The sequence below is a fragment of the Homarus americanus genome, unplaced genomic scaffold, assembly GCF_018991925.1.
Source record: "Homarus americanus isolate GMGI-L3 unplaced genomic scaffold, GMGI_Hamer_2.0 scaffold40856, whole genome shotgun sequence".
NCBI classification, from domain to species: domain Eukaryota; kingdom Metazoa; phylum Arthropoda; class Malacostraca; order Decapoda; family Nephropidae; genus Homarus; species Homarus americanus.
The window spans coordinates 6,584,164-6,607,139 of record NW_024734615.1 but is presented as its reverse complement, the minus strand read 5'-3'; the positions used below and the strand labels follow the sequence as shown (position 1 = coordinate 6,607,139).

Sequence of the window (22,976 nt, the reverse complement as noted above, 5' to 3'; positions counted from 1 at the left end):
ATTCCCCTTTTTTTATACTAATAGCTGATTAGTTCATAGAAAATTCAAACTAAATGTGTTCACAATTGGTAAGCAGACCTGATATTATCTAAAATAATGTTAAATATCTGAACTATCAAAATGCACTTCAGAGAGGATGTTAGAGAATTTTAAATATTTATCACAAAAGGTCGATATAAATGTGGGCTTATACATGCGCATATCAAGAAGCGCTCAACACACTGACCCTTTCGACTCTCACTGACCATCACCACGACCTCATCTGCAAATTTGGTAAGAAGCTTCTTCACCATCCCCGACACCGGCTCCTACTACCACCTGAGATCCCTAGTCCGAGAATTGCTGTTCGACACCACAACCGCATCCAGCCCATACGTGCACGAACTGATCGCTATAAGAACAGCCCAGTCCCAACCATTGTAAAAATTATCAATAACTTGTAATAAATCAGTGTATTCACTCCCAGTAAACACTACTCCTTGCACTGTCACTATGTTGAAATGAACTGTAGTTTGAGCTTTTCCCCATCTAGTTATTACATGTCTTATTTGTGTCACTCATGTTACTTGTATATTATTTGTAATTCGTAACCCATTCCCCAAATATGTAACTGTATATTTTCAGCCTTCTGGCTGCCAAGCTCTTTCAATAAACCGTTAATTATTATTATTATTATTATTATTAAGACGCTCAGGGGAACCAATCAGCTATTTGTACCTACAGACGAGGGGCGTGGCTTATGGGCCAGGTTAGCGTGGAAAGGGTATAGAACATAAGAATGGAGGAAACTGCAGCGAGCCTATTGGCCCATACTGGGCAGTCCCACTTAACATCCAGCCCCTATTGCTAATAGATATCCATCCAACTTATGTTTGAAGCTATCCAACGTATTCGAGTTAATGATGATATTTGGCAATTTGTTCCAGTCGTCCACTACAGTACTCTATTTCTAAACCAATGTTTACCTATTTCGCGCCTAAATCTAAATTTGTCTAATTTAAAACCATTGTTACGAGTTCGCTCTTGGTTGGATAGTTTGAGTACCTTTGTAATGTCCCCTTTGTTTAGCCCTGACTTCCATGTATACACCTCGATCATGTCGCCCCTCACTCTACGTCTCTCGAGGGAGTGCAAATTAAGATGCTTTAACCTGTCTCTGTACTCAAGGTTCCTAATGCCCGGTATTAGTCTTGTCATTCTCCTCTGAATTCTTTCCAAGGATTCTATATCCATTCTGTAATACGGTGACCAGAATTGAGCTGTGTAATCCAAGTGAGGTCTCACAAGCGCAAGATATAGTTTTAAGATGACCTCGCTTGTCTTGTAACTAACACTCCTTTTTATGAACCCAAGTACTTTATTAGCTTTGTTTCGAGCAAATACACATTGTTTACTTGGCTTAATATTCCTACTTATCATTACTCCTAAATCTCTCGCAGTCGGATTTCTCAATAACATTGTTGTTCATCTGGTTTCCCTGTTTACATCTCCTATACTGAGTACTTTACATTTGTCCACATTGAATTTCATCTGCCATTTTTCAGACCATTCAAAAAATTTGTTTAGATCTTCCTGTAGTTTTGCGGAGTCCTCGTCATATTTAATTACACGTCCTATTTTAGTGTCATCAGCAAATTTGATTATGTTGCTGTCTACGCCAATATCTATGTCATTTATGTATATAATAAATATTAATGGTCCAAGTACTGAGCCTTGGGGAACTCCACTAGTGACGTTGCTCCAATGGGATTAAGTGCGTTAATGCTCACTCGCTGTTTTCTGTCCTGTAACCACGCCCTAATCCATTTTAGAATATCACCTTTAATGCCATGAGCCTCCACTTTTCTTATTTGTCTTTCGTGGGGGACTCTGTCAAAGGCTTTGCTAAAGTCGAGATATACCACATCATAATTGTGCCCCTCATCCACCGATTCAAAAACTGATGAAAAGAATGTTAATAGATTAGTTAGACATGAAGACCCGCTTGTGAAGCCATGCTGGGAATCATTGATCAACTTGTGCTTCTCCAGGTGATTTCGAATAGAGTTTGAAATGATTGCTTCCAGTAATTTACCTACAATTGATGTTAGACTCATTGGACGGTAGTTAGAGGATAGTGATCTACCTCCCTTCTTGAAAATCGGTATTACATTCGCTATTCTCCAGGATTCTGGTACTACACCTGCTTTTAAGGACATGTTAAACAACTTTGCTAAGAGCATACTAAGCTCTTCCTTACATTCCTTTAATACTCTGGCAAATATCTCATTGGGACCTGGTGACTTATGAGGCTTTAGTTTGTCTATTTGCTTACTAACATCGTTACTAGTCACTACTATCTCACATAAGTTTATTTTCTTCACTATCTCTGTTTAGAGTCGGAGTTTCGGGTATCATGTTTAAATTTTCGGTGGTGAAAACTGTTGAAAAATATTTATTCAGATTATTGCTCATTTCTCCGTCATTATCAGTTAGCTCGCCGGTATCTGACCGTATTGGTTCAATCTTTTCTCGTGTTTTAGTTTGATACATTTGATAGAATCCCTTGGGGTTTGACTTTGCCTCCCTTGCTATCTTCAGCTCATTATTCCTCTTGGCTTTTCACTAAATCGAGATTAATTACGTTAATACGTTCACATCTATGGAGACACCTCAGACACGTGATATGTACATAGAAACATTGTTCATGGCTTACCTTAAACTAGGGGGGTTCAGTGTTTGTTTTCAATTTTTTCTATTTCCATTTTTTTTTTCTTCAAATTGATAGCCACATTCTTCACTTTCTCCCCCATACCACTTCCTTTCTGAGACTTCTGAGATACTTTCGGCATGATGTCTAAGCACAGTAGTTAGTTACCGGTAACTAAGAGGTAGACCAAGAGGTAACAGTGAACAACACAAGCGGTAGCGGCAGAACACATACGCCAAGTGGCGCGGAATTTAATGGAATCACGCTCGATTTAGTGAAGTATTTCGCTAAATCAAGCGAAAATAATGTTGATTTCGATTTAACGGAAAGAGGTGGCTTGAATTAGTTCATTAAATTGAGAAAATACTGTAGTAATAGTATAGTTGCTTGATTCACCTTCTTTTCATGATGGCCCGATAACTTCAATTCATTGTCAACATGCACAACCAGGTCCTTTTCATATTCAGTCTCCATTAATGCCGTTTCTTCATCCCGTTGGAACCTGTGATATGCCTCCTAATGCTGCGGGTCTCGTATCGGTCTCTTTAGTCGCCTCGAAACTCATTTACCAAGGTGACATCCCTAATACCCCATATCATTGTATCATAGCTGGATGATCGTCATACTCGATTCCGAGTGACAGCAAAGTAGTAAGTAGTAGTTACCGTTGGTATGACCAAGATGAATCCACTTATACTTTGTACCATTGAATCTTAACAGCCATTTCTTCAACCACTCTTAAAGCTGACAGAGATCCTTGTTTGGAAGAGTGTATAGCTTCTGGCATGTCATTTATGAAACAATCAACAATGGACCCATATACTGCACTGTGGTACCCTGGTTGTCATGAGTACACATGACGATTTTGTGCCAATAATCACCACACTGCTTGCGGTTATGAAAAAAGTCTCCAATCCACGCTTGGACACTTCTCTGAATCCTGTACCCGTCCAGTTTAATTCTCAGCCTTTCTTGGGCTATGCTGTCGAAAGCCTGGGCAAAATTCAGATACAGGTACTCCTCAACTTACGACAACCCGGATATACGACTGCCGTGGGCGTATAAAATATTTTTCACATTACGTTTTTCGAGTCCTGGCGTTAGTGATAGCGCTGTGTACTGACAAAATTTTTGTTTGTAATTCCATTTAAAATGGCTGGCAAGCGTAAAAGTGAGAGTTCTCGTGGTACTGAGAAGAAAAAGAGACACCCATTTTAGAATTTCTATGTATTATTTTCGCCTTTTCGACTTACGACCAATTCAACTTACAACCTGGTCGTAGGGACGGAACCCCGTCGTAAGTCGAGGAGAGAACGGCTCCTCCCCATCCTACTCGACTTATGACCACCCGGACATACGAACGCCTCAGTCGTACCAAAATTTGTTAAATTATGTATTTTTGAGTCCCAACGTTAGTGATTGCGCTGTGTACTGACAAAATTTTCGTTTGTAATTCACTTTAAAATGGCTGGTAAGCTTAAAAGTGAGAGTTTTGTGGTGCTGAGAAGAAAAAGAGACACCCATTTTAGATTTTCTATGTATAGTTGTACCCCACTTAACGCGGTCAATTGAACCCAGAGGGTCCCGCGTTAAGTGAAATCCGCGTTAAGTGAACAACAGAACATATGGGATTAATTCCAATAGAACCCAGCCCGACCTCCAAACTCCACTTTTTGACGACACATAACTATGTTGTAGTAAAAATTCTATCTTAACTTTATGATGGTATGAAAAAACAAGTAATATAGAAGAGGTTAGGTTAGGAAAGATAAAGGTTAACATAGGAAAAATAAAGAATAGGTTAAAAAACGAAAAATTTTGTGGAACACTTACGGTAGTAGAAGAGATGGGTCGGCATACGGGGATGGAGGCTGGTTCCGAGGCAGAGGGCAGATTACTGGCCCTCAGGTGAATCACCATTACTAGGTGAATCAACATCACTGTCACTTACAGTTGTCAGGGCTTCCCTGACAAATCCCTCAAAGTCAACTTCACTTTCACTATCACTGGCTTGGGCTGGCTGTGGTGGGTTGCGGGCGAAGAACTCGGTTATGCTTTGCTGACGGCTGGTGTTGATGTTGTCGTGATACACCTTGATGTACGGCTCCATAGCCTGCACCAGTCGGGTATGGAAGACTTCATAGCGTTCATCGTCATTGTCGCGGGAAAGGACGGACTTAATTTTTTCTGTAAACTCTATGGCACACTTAATATCACTATGACTTAAACTAGGTTCTTCGGAGAATGACGCACCTTCTTCCTCCTCTTCACTGGCGTGTTCTTCTTCCAACATCTCGTCGGCAGTCACTTCAGGATCTTTGATCACCTCCAGGATGTCTTCGTTGGTGGTCTCGGAGAAGCCTTCAGCTGTAATATTGAGCGCAGCTTCTCTGGCAAGGTCCACTGCTACTGCAACAGTCTGAACCTCACCAGTCACAGGTTCACTCCTCCTCTCACCTGGTATGCCATGCAACACATGTCTCCATGCGTGACGAATCGTAGCAATAGTCAGCAGATCCCATGCCTCCACCAAGAAGTCTACAGCTTGTTTAACGTTAAACTTCTTCCAAAATTGTTTGACGAGAAGTTCTTGAGTCACCGCCTCTTGTTCCTTGTCCTCGTCGCTTTTGCTCTCGCTGTCGGTGTCACCCAGCTTATGCAACTCATCCTTGGTGTTGGTAGAGTCGTTCAGGAGCTTGAACTTCTTTGCAGAGTACGCAGCTTTCACATTGCAGATCAACTCCTGGTCCATGGGCTGGATTAATGACGTAGTGTTGGGAGGAAGGAAGACCACTTTTACGTTGGGGTGACGATCCATAAGTAGGGGCGAGTGTCCAGGTGCGTTGTCAAGGAGCAACAAAATATTGAATGGAACATTCTGTTGCTCGCAGAATTTCTGCACGTCAGGAACAAAACAGTTGTCAAACCAGAAGAGGGACAGAGAAGAGGACATCCACGCCTTACGTGCGGTTAGCCAGTGGACATTAAGCTTGTTCATGTCCATATTCTTGTAGGCGTGCGGCTTGCGGGCTGTGTGAATCACCGATAACTTTGGTTTACAGGTACCGGAGGCATTGGTGGTAAACAGGACGGTGATGCGTTCCTTCTGCAACTTCCGACCCCTTACCTTGCTGGCAGACTGGACAACGAAGGTCTTGGAAGGTAACTTTTTCCAGAAAAGACCAGATTCGTCCATGTTAAACACCTGGTCGTCACTGTACTGTCCTTCCTCCATAATCTCACGTAAAAACGGAGGAAAATCTCTAGCCGCCACACGGTCAGCACTCGCTTCCTCACCACCAATGTTGATGTTGGTGATCTTGTTCCTCTTCTTAAACCTATGCAGCCAACCAGAGGAAGCATTGAAGGGTTTGGGCTCTGCAATTCCCAGTTTACGTGTCACTGCTGCGTATAGCTCACGTGCGTACTCCTGCACTGAGCGCGTGTCCACCGCCATGTTGCGTCGCGCCTGACGCACCAAATAACTCACCAGCAAATTTTCCACTTTTGCCAGCACCCTGTTCTGGCAATACCTGATAGATGAAGCACCTGCAGACTTTGTGATTTTCATGTGCTCTTTGATCTTGGCTGCATCCTTCTTGATCGTACGAATCGTAGATTCGTTGACGCCATGCTGGCGCGCGAGATCAACTTGCCGTCTTCCTTTCTCCAAATCTTGAACAATTTGGTACTTCACCTCGTAGCTTAATGAACGTCGTGTCTTCTTTGGCTTAGTGCCGCTGGGTCCAGGTAAGGAAAGGTCTCTCTCTGGGGGCGATGGTGGTCCGGCGGAAGCCATTTTACGGAACAATGGATGCGCGTTAACACGGGGTGGCCTTGAGGGATGAAACTGCCGCGGCTAGGTCAAGCGTCGTCTCTCCTCCCTCCCTCCCTCCCTCGGGGTGGTCACGTCATAATACTTTAAGCCAATTACAGCTAGCAGCAGAGGGGGGTAGGGATGCATGGCCAATCACAGTCCGATACGTCATATGACGTCAGTGATAACGCAACAAAGACACACACTGCGCAACCTTACCGCGCGGCTTGCCCAAGCGGAGGGAGGAGGAGGGAGAGGCGAGGAGCACAGGCAGGCAGGCGGGCGGGTGGCGCGTGGGCAAAATCTAAAAATAGCATCTCGAGCCGGACACTCACCGCGTATATGTGGAAAAAATCCGTGTTAAGTGAAAGTTCAGCTCTGGCAAGGCACCGCGTATATGCGAAAACGCGCTAAGTGAAACCGCGTTAGGCGGGGTAATAATATATATATATATATATATATATATATATATATATATATATATATATATATATATATATATATATATATATATATATATATATATATATATATATATATATATACATACATACGACGGGGTTAGGGACCCAAATCCAGGTCGTAAGTCCGACATAGATAAAAAAAAAAAATCTACAATGAAATACAGTACAGTAAAAGTAATGAATAATGATGAATGGATACAGTACAGTGAAAGTAATAAATAATAAGGAATGGATACAGTGTGACTGAGCACTTAACCTTTAATGTAGTCAGCTGAATGCACATGGGGCCCCCATAATTTTCTAATTATACATGGAGACTACATTAACTGGAAACGTTTCGGTATAGAAAATGCGTGTGTCATTTAAAATTTTTTATTTATTTTTTTTTTTATCTATATCTGAGGCGGTCGTAAGTCCCGACGGTCGTAAGTCCACGTAGTCGTAAGTCGGGGTCTAGGTGTATATAAATAAAGTAAATCATTTTGTATTGTACTAACTGATGGACAGAGGTGGTGGAGCAAGTGTGTGGTAAGTAGTGGAGTGGAGGAGGAGGGTGGCGAGTCACTGAAACCCGGCGGGTGGCTCCTCCTCCCGGTTTAAAACCTCCTTTTTCGTAGCAAGGCTAATGGCCTTACAATACTTCTTCACAACACTAGCATCAGTAGCACTGATGGGTGCTTGGAAGCCACTTCGAATGGTTAGAATACAATACTAAAAGCAGAAACACTTAAACACGCACGAACTCTGTGGTAGCCTAACAAAGACTGGCAATGCTTGGCGACGCTGTGATTCTCCACGGGTGAAAGCATAGCACGCCAAGATGAGAAGGGGTCATGAGCCATACAAAGTAGTCTGTGACGACGTTATACTGAAACGACGGGACGTTATCCGAATCATGGGGCAACGTTAAACGAGGACATACTGTACTGCATTGTCGATATTTCCAATTTTCCAAAATTTGAATCCAAACATCCTGCACCATGAGTAATTGTGTCAAACAAGAGCGTCCTCCCACAAAACTGTGTTGGCAGTCCTTTACAAGGTTGTTTTTTAGTAGATGTTCCATCATGGCATCTTTCATAATGCTCTCTAGTACTTTACTACTATGCTGGTCAGGCTCACTGGTCTATAAATATCCATGGAGTGACGATCGCCCTGCTTGAATATAGGACTCACATAAGCCATTTTCCAGTCATTGGGGGACCTTTTGCTTATTCAGGCATTTACAGAACAGGATCTTAAGGGGCTCAGCAAGCTCGTTGCACAACTCTCTGAGCACTCTGGGATGCTCCATGTTAGGGCCGGGATTCTAATGAACCATTAGTTTTGACAATTTGTTTCTTGTAACCTCTTCTGAGAACACAATGTGGGTCAGCGCTGTGTCGAACTGTCTTTCCTCAAACACAGGAAGATTGTTCGCATCCTTTCTTATGAACATTGAGGAAAGAATTTCTTTAATGCCTCTGCCTTGTCCTGGTCTGAATCTGCGTGACTACCATCTTCAAGCCTCAGATCCGATATGCCTACATATCCGCCTCTGGAACTCTTTTTCAGTCCTGCACACCGACTTTGCTTGGTTCCTGGACCTGGCATACATCCTCCTGTCCTGCTCATTGTTTGTCATAACCCAACATATTGAAGTTCTGAGATTTTTTCTTACCTTTGTCAACCAATGCATGGTTCATGTGTTTAACGGTCTGATATACAGTATAGTCTTGATTTACGCGGTCAATTGAAACCGTGGAGGTCCGCGTAAAACGAGAAACGCGTAAACGAAATAACAGAACATATGGGATTAATTGAAATAGAGACTGGGCCGACCCCCAAACTCCACTTTTTCCGACAATACGTACGTTCTAGTAAAAATAGCATCTTAATTTTATGATGGTAAGCACACACACATAATATAGAAGAGAAATATCAATAAGAGAATAATATACACCTAGACCCCGACTTACGACGGGGTTAGGGACCCAAATCCAGGTCGTAAGTCCGACATAGATAAAAAAAAAAAAAAAAATTATTTTTTTTTTAATAAAAAATCTTCAATGAAATACAGTACAGTAAAAGTAATGAATAATGATGAATGGATACAGTACAGTGAAAGTAATAAATAATAAGGAATGGATACAGTGTGACTGAGCACTTACCCTTTAATGTAGTCAGCTGAATGCACATGGGGCCCCCATAATTTTCTAATTATACATGGAGACTACATTAACTGGAAACGTTTCGGTATAGAAAATGCGTGTGTCATTTAAATTTTTATTTTATTTATTTATTTTATTTTTTTATCTATATCTGAGGCGGTCGTAAGTCCCGACGGTCGTAAGTCCACGTAGTCGTAAGTCGGGGTCTAGGTGTACTGTACCAGGTAAAAGAAAAATCAAGGTTTAACACTTACATTAGTAGAAGAGATGACTGGGCACATGGGGATGGGGGCTGGTTCCGAGGCAGAGGGCAGATTAGTGGCCCTCAGGTAAATCACTATCACTATCCACCACAGATGTCAGGGCCTCCCTGACAAACCCCTCAAAGTCACCATCACTGTCACCGACTTGGGCTGGCTGTTGTGGGTTGCGGGCGAAGAAGTCGGTGATGTTACGCTGACGGCTGGCGTTGATGTGGTCGTGATACATCTTGATATACTGCTCCAAAGTTTGGTCGAGATGGTTATTGGAGACTTCATATCGGTGATTGAGAGGGTCTTTGGAAAGGATGAGCTTGTGTTTCTCGGCAAACTCGATGGCATCCTTTACATCACCTTGTGTTAACTTCTGTTCTCGTGCTACCGCACCACCTGCCTCCTCACTGACGTCATCATCTTCCAATATCTCGTTGGCAGTCACCTCAGGTTCCCTGACTACCTCCATGATGTCGTTGTTGGTGGTTTCGGAGAAGCCTGCAGCTGTAACACTCTGTGCAGCCTCTCTTGCAAGGTCCACTGCCACTGCAACAGACTGAGCCTCACCAGCCACAGGTTGCCTCTGCCTCCCACCAGGGATACCTTGCAACACATGCCACCACGCGTGACGAATCGTTGCCACAGACAGCTGCCCCCATGCCTCCACCAAGAAATCAACAGCTTTCTTGACGTTAAACATTTTCCAAAACTATTTTACTCACACTTAATGCTCCGCCAACTCTTCTTCTGGATACTCGTCCTCGCTCTCGCTATCTGTGCCACTCAGAAGGTTTCGCAACTGATCCTTAGTGTTGGTGTAGTCGTTCAGGAGCTTAAACTTCTTTGTGGAGAATGCAGCATTCATGTTGCATATCAACTCCTGGTCCATGGGCTGGATTAACGACGCAGTGTTGGGAGGAAGGAAGACCACTTTTACACTGGGGTGACGATCCAACAATAGGGGTGAGTGTCCTGGTGCATTGTCAAGGAGCAACAAAATGTTAAATGGAACATTATGTTGCTCGCAGAATTTCTTAACATTGGGAACGAAACAGTCGTCAAACCAGGAGAGGGACAGACTAGTGAACATCCACGCCTTACGTGCGGTTAGCCAGTGGACATTTAGCTTGGTCATGTCCATGTTTTTGTAGGCGTGCGGCTCGGGCTGTGTGGATCACAGACAACTTGAGCTTACAGGTGCCGGAGGCATTGGTGGTGAACAGGACGGTGATGCGCTCCTTCTGCAACTTCCGGCCCCGACACTTGCTGGCAAACTTGACAACAAAGGTCTTGGAAGGTAATTTCTTCCAAAACAGCCCGGATTCATCCATGTTGAACACCTGGTCGTCGGTGTACTGTCCTTCCTCCATAATTTCTCGTAAGAATGGAGGAAAATCCATGGCGGCAGCACGGTCAGCACTCGCTCTTTCACCAACAATATTAATGTTAGTGATCTTGTTGCATTTTTTAAACCCTTGCAGCCACCCAGAGGAAGCAGTGAAGGGTTTGGGCTCTGCAATTCCCATCTTTCGCGCCAATGATTCGTAGAGTTCACGGGCGTAGTCCTGCAATGTCCGCGTGTCGACCGCCATGTTCCGTCTTGCCTGACGAATCAAGTAGCTCACAAGTAACTTCTCCATCTTGAGAAGCACCTTGTTGTGGCAATACTTGATCATTGAAGCACCTGCAGATGTGATGTTCATGTGTTCTTTTATCTTGGCTGCATCCTTCTTTATCGTCCGGATCGTAGATTCGTTCACACCATGCTGGCACGCCAAATCAACCTGTCTTGTTTCGTTCTCCAACTCTCGGATGATCTTGTACTGTACTTCACCTCATAGGTTAGGGCACGTCGCATCTTCTTTGGCTTAGGGCGGCTGGGTCCAGGTAATGCAAGGTTTTTCTGTGGTAGTGGTGGTCCGGTGGCAGCCATTCTTGTGGAACAATAGTTACCGATATACAAGGTGTAGCCGGGAGAGTTGTAACTGACGCGGGTAGGTCAAGGGGCTTCATCCCTCCCGCGGCAGGGCACGTCATATTACATTAAACCAATCACAGCTCGCGGGGAGGGAGGTAAGGATGCGTGGCTCAATCACAGTCTGAAACGTCATATGACGTCACCGACAACGCAACACAGACATACACTGCGCAACCTACTCGCGCAGCTTACCCAACATGGCAGGAGAGATGGCGGGAGGTTTGAATCCAAAAATGGCGCGGCGCAAGATGACCGCCAGCCGCTCTCAGCGCATATGAGTAGATGCACCCCGTAAAGCGGGAATTCCAGTTCTGGCGGGGTACCGCATAAATGTAGAAACTCGTAAAGCGGGGTATTACTGTAGTCTTCATTTATATGGTCAATTGAACCCGTGGAGTTCCTCGTAAAACGAGAAACGCGTAAACGAAATAACAGAACATATGGGATTAATTGAAATGGAGACTGGGCCAACCCCCAAACTACACTTTTTCCGACACAATACATATGTTGTAGTAAAAATAACATCTTAATTGTATGATGGTATGCACACACAATTATTATTTAAGAGAAATACAGTTGCCGGTTAATGTCCATTCAAATAATGGACTCAACTCCCCCCCCCCCTCTTCCCACGCTCGCTGGCTCCTCCCTCTCTGAGAAATGTTTGGGTGAAAACAGTAGGCTTACATGTTTAGCAATAAATAATACCTCAGACTAAAGTTAGGATAATATAATTGACATTGCTGGATTCCTTGCAAGACAGGGAATATTTTGAATATACACATCATATATTTTTCACAAAAGATAAAATTTTTGCTCTCTCTGATAAAATTCTTAAACTAGATCTAAAATTTGTATGTGTAATGCAAATTTTAGGATGTTTATATTTAAAATAATCACCATCTTGTAAGAATTCCAGCAATGTAAATTACATTCTGGCCAGGTAATTTCTATGAATTTTATGAGCTAAAAACAAATATCTTCAGTAAATAAACAAATTATACTTCACCCGAGTAAATAATGAAATTTACTGCGTAATCAAAACATTTCATTCTGGCTTGGGAACTTCGTGTTTTCTTGTTTCCTTGTGGTTATCAGCATATACCTGGATCATGCGCACCTACACTGTTAATTATCAATTCTAATTAATTAAGAGGTTAGAATGATAACATATATCTTTGTTACGTACAATACAGTTGTTTGGTTTCTTTGTGATTACACTGCTGCATGTATGTGTTTGAATAAAACTGTATTAGGTTCCCAATATAGGCTTCAATTAATTATTATGATTCATCAACAATTGGCATTAGTTTATGTGTGAAGTTGTGAACTGTGAAGGAGTAATGTTTATAATCATAATGATCAAAGTTATGTATTTATTTCCGAAATGATTGGCATTATTTTTATACTACGGAAATTATATTTCTGTAAAGTAAACAGATAAGAAGTACATGTTTATTTCCAAATTAATGATATTATTTTTTAAAGGAAATTAGATTTTGGTAATTACAACAAAAATATTTTACCTACCTAAGAAGTAAGGAATAAACATCTTTCATTACTTTCTTAAGTTTATTGTATTCCCAAAATAAAATAAAATGTAAATACTTAATACATTTACATGCTGTCCTTTCAAGACAGCAGTGATGACATGACAGAGATTAGCAGTCCCGCTGCCCCCTATAACTATATGACAGTACTGTATTTGCTTACTTTGAGGAATTGATTCTGGAATCGATTCCAGCGATTCCATTGGCACTGAGAATCGGAACTGTCGATTCCAATTTTAACGATTCTTGCCCAGCCCTACCCCACAAGGGGTCACAGCTCAAGGTTGAAGAAGCCACATGTCCAGAAACTGTAAGGGCAAACTTTTTCGGAGTGAGAATTGTGAACTCTTGGAACACTCTACCATAAAGTGTTGTGATGGCACTGAGTGTGAACTCATTCAAGGCTAGACTTGACCAACACTGGAGGAGTATCAAGTGTTATATATATATGTATGTTTATATGCTGCATTTATTGAATGTATATATTATATATTATGTTACTTCTTACGAAATGTGTTAGGCACGCAGTAACCAAGAACAGAGAATAAACAGCCAGCCAGACAGACCATGTGACTCTTCATTCTCCCATTAAATAACCCAAGATACGTACTACACTGGCGACGAGGATGGGATTCTCAAAGTGTTGGTGAAGTCCTTGAAGAGAGGATAGTGACCACTTAAGGGAAGGCTACTCTGAACCTGGAGAATTTAAGTGAAGAGAGCAACCATGGCTGGCGTCAGTGGATACATCGGACGAGTGGGGGAGTATGATGCAGACAAGGAAGATTTCACATCATATTGTGAGAGAATGGACTTCTTCTTTCTGGCAAATGAATTAATGGACGACGGTGGGGATGCGGAGAAGAGAAAAGTCCTTGAAAAGAAGAGGAAAGCAATCTTTTTGACAGAGGTAGGAGCTAATGTTTATTCTACTCTGGTCAATCTGCTTACTCCAGACAAACCCAAAGACTCCTCACTGATTCAGATTACCAAGATTCTGAAGCAACATTTTGATCCTGCTCCACTTGAGATCGCTGAAAGTTACAGATTTGGCACCAGAGATAGAGGTAAAGATGAATCAGTAAGTAATTATATAGTAGCTTTGAAGAAGTTATCCATTCACTGTAACTTTGGACAGTTCTTGAACCGAGCTCTAAGAGACAGGTTTGTAACAGGCCTGAATTATGAAAAAATACAGAATAAGTTAATGAACACCGCTAACTTAACTTTTGAAAGTGCATGTCAGATAGCTACAAGCATGGAATTGGCCGAGAAAAACACCAGAGAATTTGTTCCCAATGCTGGTAGTGAAACAGTTGGCAGTAGTGGCTCAGTGTGTAAAGTAACTGTAGCCAAAAGGAATAAGTATGCCACAAAACAAGGAACACATGCTGATTTAAAATGTAAGAGGTGCCGAGGGAAACATGAAAGCTTTCAGTGTAAGTTCAAGAATTCAAAATGTTACAATTGTCAATGTATTGGACATATTGCTCCTGCCTGTAGAAGTGATAGAGGTAGAGTATATGCAGTTGAAGGTGGAGAGAAGGAAATGAAAAACAGTATTCATGAGAGTGTTCGTAATTTTGGATCTGATAATGATGAGAGTGCCCATGTGTTTACTATTTACACCAGTCGTGAAGAGAAAGTTAAACATAGGTATAATGTGGACTTGTGTATTAATGACACACCTGTAACCATGGAAATGGATACTGCAGCTGATTTCTCCATAATGAGTAAAGGTATGTATAAGAAACTATTTGCGCATGTGCCTTTAGAAGACTCAGGTGTCATGTTGAGAACTTATACTGGAGAGATTTTGAACACAGAAGGTAAATTAGAGTGTGAGGTAAAGTACAAAAATCAGAATTTAAAGTTGCCATTAATTATAGCTAGTTATGTGAATAGACCAACTTTGTTAGGTAAGAACTGGTTGTGTGAACTTGAGATGGACTGGAAGGAGATATTTAGTGTTAGAATGTGTAACAGTATTCCAGGTCTTGAGAAATTGCTTGAAAAATACGAGATTTTATTTGTAAAGGGACAGGGTGGTATAAAGGGTTATGAAGCTCATATCACCATTGACAAAGATGTTACACCCATATATGCTAAGTCCAGATCTGTTCCTTATGCATTGAAAGGTTAGGTTGAGAAGGAATTAGACAGACTTGTGAGTGAGGAAATTATTGTGAAAACCGCCAAGAGCAATTGGGCTGCTCCAATAGTAATTGTACCTAAAGCTGATAAATCTGTTAGACTATGTGGTGATTATAAAGTTACCATTAACCAAGCTGTTGAAGATGAGCAATATCCCTTACCCACATCTCAAGATTTGTTTGCTGCACTAACAGGTGGAACCATTTTCACTAAGTTAGACTTGTCCCAAGCATATGCTCAGGTCTCTGTTGATGCTGAAAGTCAACAGTACCTTACCATCAACACTCATAAAGGATTGTATAAGTTCAAAAGGTTGCCTTATGGTGTTAAGAGTGCACCAAAGTTATTTCAGTGCATCATGGACAAAATTCTTGTGGGTCTTCCCAATGTGTTATGTTTTCAGGATGATGTCCTTATTGTTGACAGTGACATCTAAAATCATGTCAAAACCCTAGCCACAGTATTCGAAAGATTGTTGGCACACAATGTCAGGCTCAACAAGAGCAAATGTTCATTCCTAGCTAAAGAAGTAACTTATCTTGGCTACAAAGTGAATGCAGAAGGGCTGAGACCTGTAGAAGATAAAGTAGGAGCCATAGTAAATTTACCTGCTCCAAAAAATGTCAGTGAATTGAAAGCTTTCCTAGATATGATACAGTATTATTCAAGGTTCTTGAGTGGACTTTCATCAGTTTTAGCCCCTCTGCATGAACTATTAAAGAAAGGGATACCATGGAAATGGAACAGTGCAACTCAGAAGTCATTTGAAGATTGTAAAGCTGCTCTGTCTAGTACTGATGTTTTGGTCCACTATGATACCAGTAGAACACTAAAGCTTGCTTGTGATGCATAGGGCTATGGATTAGGTGCTGTCATAAGTCACATAATTGATAACGGTGAAGAAAGACCCATTGCATATGCCTTGAGAACTCTCACCCTAACGGTGAGAAAGAGGCTTTGTCAATCATATTTGGAGTAAAGAAATTTCACCAGTATCTATATGGGAGGAATTTTGTTTTAATAACTGATCACAAGCCTCTCTTGGCAATTTTGGGTCCTAAATCACCTGTTCCTACACTTGCTGCAGCAAGAATGCAGAGATGGGCTTTGATATTGTCGGCATATGACTATGAGATACAGTACAGACGTTCAGATGATCATTCCAATGCAGATGCTTTGTCCAGGTTGCCAGGTAGTGGATCAAATGATGGAGTAGAGCCTAAGGTTTATGCTGTAACCATGATAGCAGAAGATTTTCCAGTCACCTCCGGAATGATTGCTCATGAAACTAGGAAAGATGTTGTATTAGGAAGAGTCCTGCAGTATACACTAAATGGATGGCCAGAGATTTGTCCATCCTTAGACTTTCAACCGTATCATTTAAGGAGATGTCAATTATCAGTAGAACAGGGATGTGTGTTGTGGGGTATGAGGGTGTTAATTCCACGGTGTTTTAGAGGGCAAATTTTGAATGAACTGCATTTTGAACATCCAGGTATATGTGCTATGAAAGCACTGGCCAGAAGTTTTGTGTGGTGGCCTAAACTGGATGGTGAAATAGAAATGATGGTACTTGAGTGCTCTGTTTGTCAGAATGTTAGGAGTATGCCACCCAGCACACCTTTGAAAACCTGGAAATGGCCTACCTGTCCCTTCCAAAGAGTACACATTGACTTCTGTGATAAGGGAACAGACAAATTTCTTGTATTAATTGACAGTCATTCAAAGTGGATTGATGTTAAGCACATGTACAGTACTAATGCTGGTAGCACCATTGATGAATTAAGATTAATGTTTGCCGAACATGGAATACCAGAAGAGGTAGTTTCTGACAATGGTCCTCCATTCCAATCATCAGAGTTTAAAAACTTCATGAGATTCAACGGTGTAAAGCATGTACTGACCCCACCCTATCATCCTGCCTCTAATGGTGCAGCTGAGAGATCAGTTAGAATTGTAAAGGAAGCACTTTCCAAGCAGGTAATTCAAGGAACTGTAGGAAAATCAATGAAACACAGACTAGCAAATTTCTTACTCAGATACAGAACCACGCCACATAGTGTGACAGGATGTACTCCTGCAGAGTTAATGGTGAAGAGACAGTTGAGAACAAGATTAAGTTTAGTTAAGCCAAGTCTGTTTGAAGTTGTAGAGAGGAAACAAGCTCAACAAAAAATGTATCATGATAAGAGTTCCAGTGAAAGAGTTTTCAAGGTAAATGATAGGGTGAGAGTTAGGAACATGGCTAAAGGTTATGGTACTGTACATGCAAAGTGGATAACTGGTGTCATCGACAAGGTATGTGGATCTAGGACATATTTAGTGAAATGTGGTAACTCTTTGAGGTATGTTCATGTGGATCACATCATTCAGGCACATGACGAGATGAATGTAGCACCAGGACATGATGATAAACTTGACACATTTTCAGATGATCATCATCATGATGATGTCAAAGATGATGTTTCCCAGCATCCACTCACTGTGTCAACTGATTGTAGTGATGATATGTCTGTCACTGATAATGCACAGAGTGCAAGTAAAACCCCTGTAAAACTTGATGGAGGGAATAGTCCTAGAAGATCAAACAGAGTTAGGAGACCTGTAATTAAATTAGACCTCTAATTATCTGAATTGTGAACAGGCCTTTCAAAACTGTTTAGTTAGGAAGTTATATTTGTTGTGTTCTATTCTCTTCTTCCCTGCCATATGTAATTCTGTAAGTTTTGTTTATTTAGGATTTGTAGCAGCCATGCTCTCTTTTGAAAGGGAAAAATAGTGTTATATATATATGTATGTTTATATGCTGCATTTATTGAATGTATATATTATATATTATGTTACTTCTTACAAAATGTGTTAGGCACGCAGTAACCAAGAACAGAGAATAAACAGCCAGCCAGACAGACCATGTGACTCTTCATTCTCCCATTAAATAACCCAAGATACTACATCAGGTACATTCAGGAGCCATTGCAAGCCCAGTAGCTGCCAACAGTGCATAACAGAGACGTGAACAACTGTCCAAACGGCTAATGAGCGAAGAGGATAGAAGTAAAAGAAGTAAAAAGTAATATAATCACACTTAATAAACTTATTAATGGTAAAATTATAGTTTTGGTCATCCCTATAATTAGATATCCAAAGTAATCTAACCTAACTTAACTTTATGTAAACAAACCGAACCTAACCATCCTAACACATAAGATTCCCTGGATAACAGAAACTAAAATAATACCTAATAAACACCTTACCTAACCAAATCTAACAAATCTAACCCAAGTTCTCTTCAAATGTTGGAAAGACTTCGGTTCCACCATGGGGAAGTTGATATACGACCCAAGTATTTTTCCAGTATTATTATCATCTCAGTCATCCAGCAAATTTTAGAATTTTAAGTTTAGGTTAGTTTAAAATTATGGGTATTAGTTAAATTTTGGACCATAATTAGCTACTATTATTTTGATGCATTTTTTTTTTATTTAACTCTTCAAATTAGATGAGATTTCTTCTTTTGCATATCCATCACACATGAATAATAACCGAGGTGTGGGGTATGTTTGCCTTAAAATTTTTAGTTATTTTTCATCTTACCCCTGTACAAAGGTCGCTCTTCGTCCACGTTAGCGTGTTAGCCCCCGTTTAGATTAATATATGGTGAATACATATTAGGTTAGGTTAGATTAGGTCTCAAAATCATTCTGGAGATGAAGCCTAGGTTTTCAGATGGATGTGTTTTATTCGATTTTGATATTGGTTTTCCTCGGAAATCACTCGTTTTGGCTGGGGCATCTCAAAAAGCGGTGATTTCCGACGAAAATGAATAACAAAATCAAATAAAACACATAAAAAACCGTCGGACAAACCTAGGCTTCATCACCAGCTGATTTTGAGACCTAACCTAACCTAAGGCATTTTAGAAGCACAGAATAGCTACCGAGTTAGCTATTCTGTCTGCGCACACGCTGCTGCTGAGTTGTGCGCATGACACATTTAAAGGGAAAAGCTAACACCTCGATCAGACGTTAGCTTTGTGCAGCGCCCAAATGGCTAACAACCAATCAGTGATTTCTCCCACTGAAAAGACGCGGATCATGCCGTTTAAGGGGAACATTTTGATTAATATTGAAGAGTTGGGGCATGTAAGGCAATAAAAAACTGTGATATAATAATAAAAATAATTCTATATATGGTAGTACTGTATATTGGATAGGACCTAAAACAAACCGAATGGCGTGAAACAATTGAAAAGGATTACGCCTAGTTGAAACCAGTTTTGGCTACGCTCATTTTGAAGTGGGCGCTGTCCGATTTCATTACCCGTTGGTGACTGGTCTAACAATATTGGTAATTACTCAAATATGATTGAAACCTTAATAACATTACTGTACCCATAAGATACTTTAAATAAGGGTGAACAAGTTGATTACAGTTCTGTAAGTGCAAAACTTAAGACTTAAACGAACCTGAAATGCGTCGTATTTCATGCACAAATATGCGAACACCTGGCCACGAGAGAAGAAGCGTAAGAGCTGCTCTGGTTGCTTCGTAATGTTTAAGAGTCAGGGAGAAATTTTAGCTTTACAATGCGCCCGATTTTTTGTTATTCTTATTTATTATTGACTGATTGGCTTTTGTTTCCTTTTTTGTCTTTCTTTCCATAAATTTCTATATATTTTCTTCACTATTTATTTCCTTATTGTGTCTCCTAATTTTATTTTTTTCTGAAGACTGTTGTACAACTTCCAAATAGGTGTATGACCAAAACGATAATTTTACCCCTTTTCCTTTGTAAAACACACTATAGTAGTCACCCAGTTGCTAACTTTTTTCTTTTTTTTACGGGCATTAGCCCACTCGGGCAAAGGTCATTTTTAATGATGATGATGATGATGATGATGATGATGTTGATGATGATAATAAAATTAATAAAAATATATTAAATAAATAACAATTACAAAATAATAATACAATTAATAACAATATTTAAAAATAAATACTAATTATAATAAAAGAAAATAGTAATAAAAATTTATTAAAATTATTAATAATAATAACCCTGTAATAATAAAGACCCTTAAATAAATACAAAATAAAATAAAAATATCATTAGTCAGAAATGATATATGTATGTTGTGTTGTCAATAGTAAGAGAAACAATTGAGACCCTGCAATTGTGTGTAAATGAGGCAGAAAGTCGGATCAGCAACCTGGGACTTGGTCACAATTTTTGTGATGCCATATGGCAGCAGGGTCTACCATTAGACAACACAGTATGCTTCCAATATCTTCCCAGGCGGTAATACCTCCCTGTACAAGGTACAACTTCTAACTCGAATTGAAACTTTTTCCGATGGGTTTTGACGTTATGAACGAATTTGACCTTCATTTCTGGAGCAAATCAATAGTTTCTGAGATAAAGCCCCCGTCCCATCTCAGAATCTAGAGATTATCTATAAAAATCAAGGTATAAAGTGTTCAATACACATCGAAAACCAAAGGAAAAACAGTTTTGAATCTAACCTACAATCAAACCTAACCGAGTTATCGAGGGAGCTCCACAGTCGTTTGTCGTTCTGGGTGTACACGACTACATCGATGGTTCGATGTTCTGGCTGTGAACCACCACGTTCAAACATACATAACAAAAGGTTTAATATCTCGCTTAAACGAATTTTTGCCAGAAATGCCACTGAAGAAACGTGTCTTAGAACATTCAAAATTACCGATTACAACTATAAATTCCCGAGATTCGTTTAATGGCAACAAGTGAAACGTAAATTTCCATACATGAAAATGGTTAAATATCTCACTTATACGTAATTTGCGCCCAAAATGCCACTGAAGAAAAGTGTCTTAGAATTGTCAATACTACTGATTGCAACTATAAATTCTCGAGATTCATTTAGTGTGCCATCAGGAAGGGTGTCTGTTGACGTGTGGCCTGCGCAGTACTGCCAACCTTGAGAGTTGGGCTGCCTGAGACTCCCAGTGTCACCAACTGCCCTGATCTTATTTAGTTCCTAACTGAATCGGGTGATAAATATTCAAAACTAGATAGCTCCTTCAGTCAGGACATCATAAATTTGCAATAATTTCCCCTCCGTGCTACTAAGAAGTAAAAGATGCAATAAGAGCAATCTCACCAATTTTCTAAGACTGGGCAACTCCCGCCGCCCCCGCTGCCAGCCGAGTGCTACAGGCGGTGGACCATGCAACACGCATAACTCAGTATTCTGTAAACACTGATACGTTACTGGTGAAAGTTGTCTCGTCCAGTGCTGTTTGTTTATAATTTTCCTGGTGCTACTGGGACACTGCATCTTAATCCTGCTTTACATCGCAATTGCAACTGGAAATACCCTTATAGATGAGTCGAACATTAAATGATATATTGTGTAATATGCGATTCTTGCAACAGAGATTGTTTATACACGTTGGGACTAAAGCTTGATGTTTGTGATGAAAGATTGTAACCCTGTTACCGTCAGATATGGCAGAGAATAATGGTAAGTTAATGCCCATTCAATAAGTTCCATAATCATAGTTGACAGTTTATTTAACGACGTTCCTCCAATTTTAGCTGAGATTACTATACGTGAAAACTACAAGAGAACGCAACTTTAATCACAGAAGAACTACGCTAGAGCGGACAATTTGCCCTATTAGAAGTGTAGGCGACTAGGGTATTCATTCTCTAACGGTAGGAAATAATGATAACCACTTCCGTACTATATCAAGGTCATAAGGAATGTTTTATTTATTTATTTATTTATTTAATCTATAAATATACTGAACTGAACTAATATATTATATATATATATATATATATATATATATATATATATATATATATATATATATATATATATATATATATATATATATATATATATATATATATATATATATATATATATATATATATATATATATATATATATATATATATATATATATATATATATATATATATATATATATATATATTCTGTAGGCTTGTGCTCAGTTTATTTATTGCCATCGTTCATTTCACTAATCAGACCTGTCAATTTACCGTTGAGTGATACGAGGTGTAACATTATACGCCTGTTGCGCCATGATGACGTGACGTGATGCAACGTGATCTTTTCTTATTTTCCAGAATGTTTAGATTAATTTTTATTCAAATTCGTGCATATATATTTGAGTTATTGGATTTCTTAAACATAAGACACATTTTGCGAGCCCCAGATTTGCGATTAATCTCGTATTCTCACGTATGCACGAGGATATCGCCCATAATAAAGTATACTGTAGTTACAATTGTTGCTTTAGGGAAATTAAACGCACTTTTTGGATATGTTAGAATAAAGCGCTTCTGATTTAATTTTTTTAGGCTCTTTAAATAAAAATGTTTCTCACATGAATTGCATTTTGGTCCAAGTTTTGTTTTTAACATTGGTGTTTTATACAACACTACAGCATTCCACTTAACTTGCCGCAACTCTAAATTTTACTCACTCGAGTTTGTCGGCTTTTTAGCGGGAAGGGTGGGTGATTTTGTTGCTCACTTTTGGCAAATATACAGTAATGGGTATTCACAATCTTGAATTTACTGTACCCGGATATTGCTCCAACGTTGGTCATGCTTGGACTTTGGGGTGCTCAAAGTTTAGCCACCCAATTTTGCTCTTTGGAATTATAAATTCGCGGCGCCACACAAATCCTCAAAAAATTAATTTTCAAAATATTTTCCAAAATTGCCAATCACAGGGTGAGTTGTGTATGTCCCGTGCGTGTGTTGGACGATAGGAAAACTTAATTGTTTACTCGGGTGTAAAATGTGTGTGGTAATTATTGACAACTGACCCATCGGCGATTTTGCATAGTAAGCGATTATAAAAATGCTGCAATTTCATTGTGTTTTATACAGGAAAT

The 22,976-nt window shown here is 40.0% G+C and overlaps 2 protein-coding genes across 3 annotated transcripts in view; one reads left to right on the top strand and one right to left on the bottom strand.

Annotated features, from left to right (window-relative positions):
• The window catches only part of LOC121870404, a 29,330-nt gene extending 8,620 nt beyond the window's left edge, over positions 1–20,710 (bottom strand). The window contains exon 1 of the mRNA XM_042372241.1: positions 20,597–20,710. Coding sequence (XP_042228175.1) covers positions 20,597–20,695 — 99 coding nt within the window. The 5' untranslated portion in view covers positions 20,696–20,710. The remainder of the gene's footprint in view (positions 1–20,596) is intronic.
• Positions 20,711–21,255: 545 nt separating this feature from the next.
• Positions 21,256–22,976, top strand: part of LOC121870402 (tripartite motif-containing protein 2-like) — a 90,451-nt gene continuing 88,730 nt past the window's right edge. Inside the window, exon 1 of one of the 2 annotated variants that reach the window (XM_042372236.1) lies at positions 21,256–21,565. In XM_042372236.1, the coding sequence (XP_042228170.1) occupies positions 21,550–21,565 (16 nt within the window). In that variant the 5' untranslated portion in view covers positions 21,256–21,549. The remainder of the gene's footprint in view (positions 21,566–22,976) is intronic. The other variant, XM_042372235.1, reaches the window with a different exon arrangement.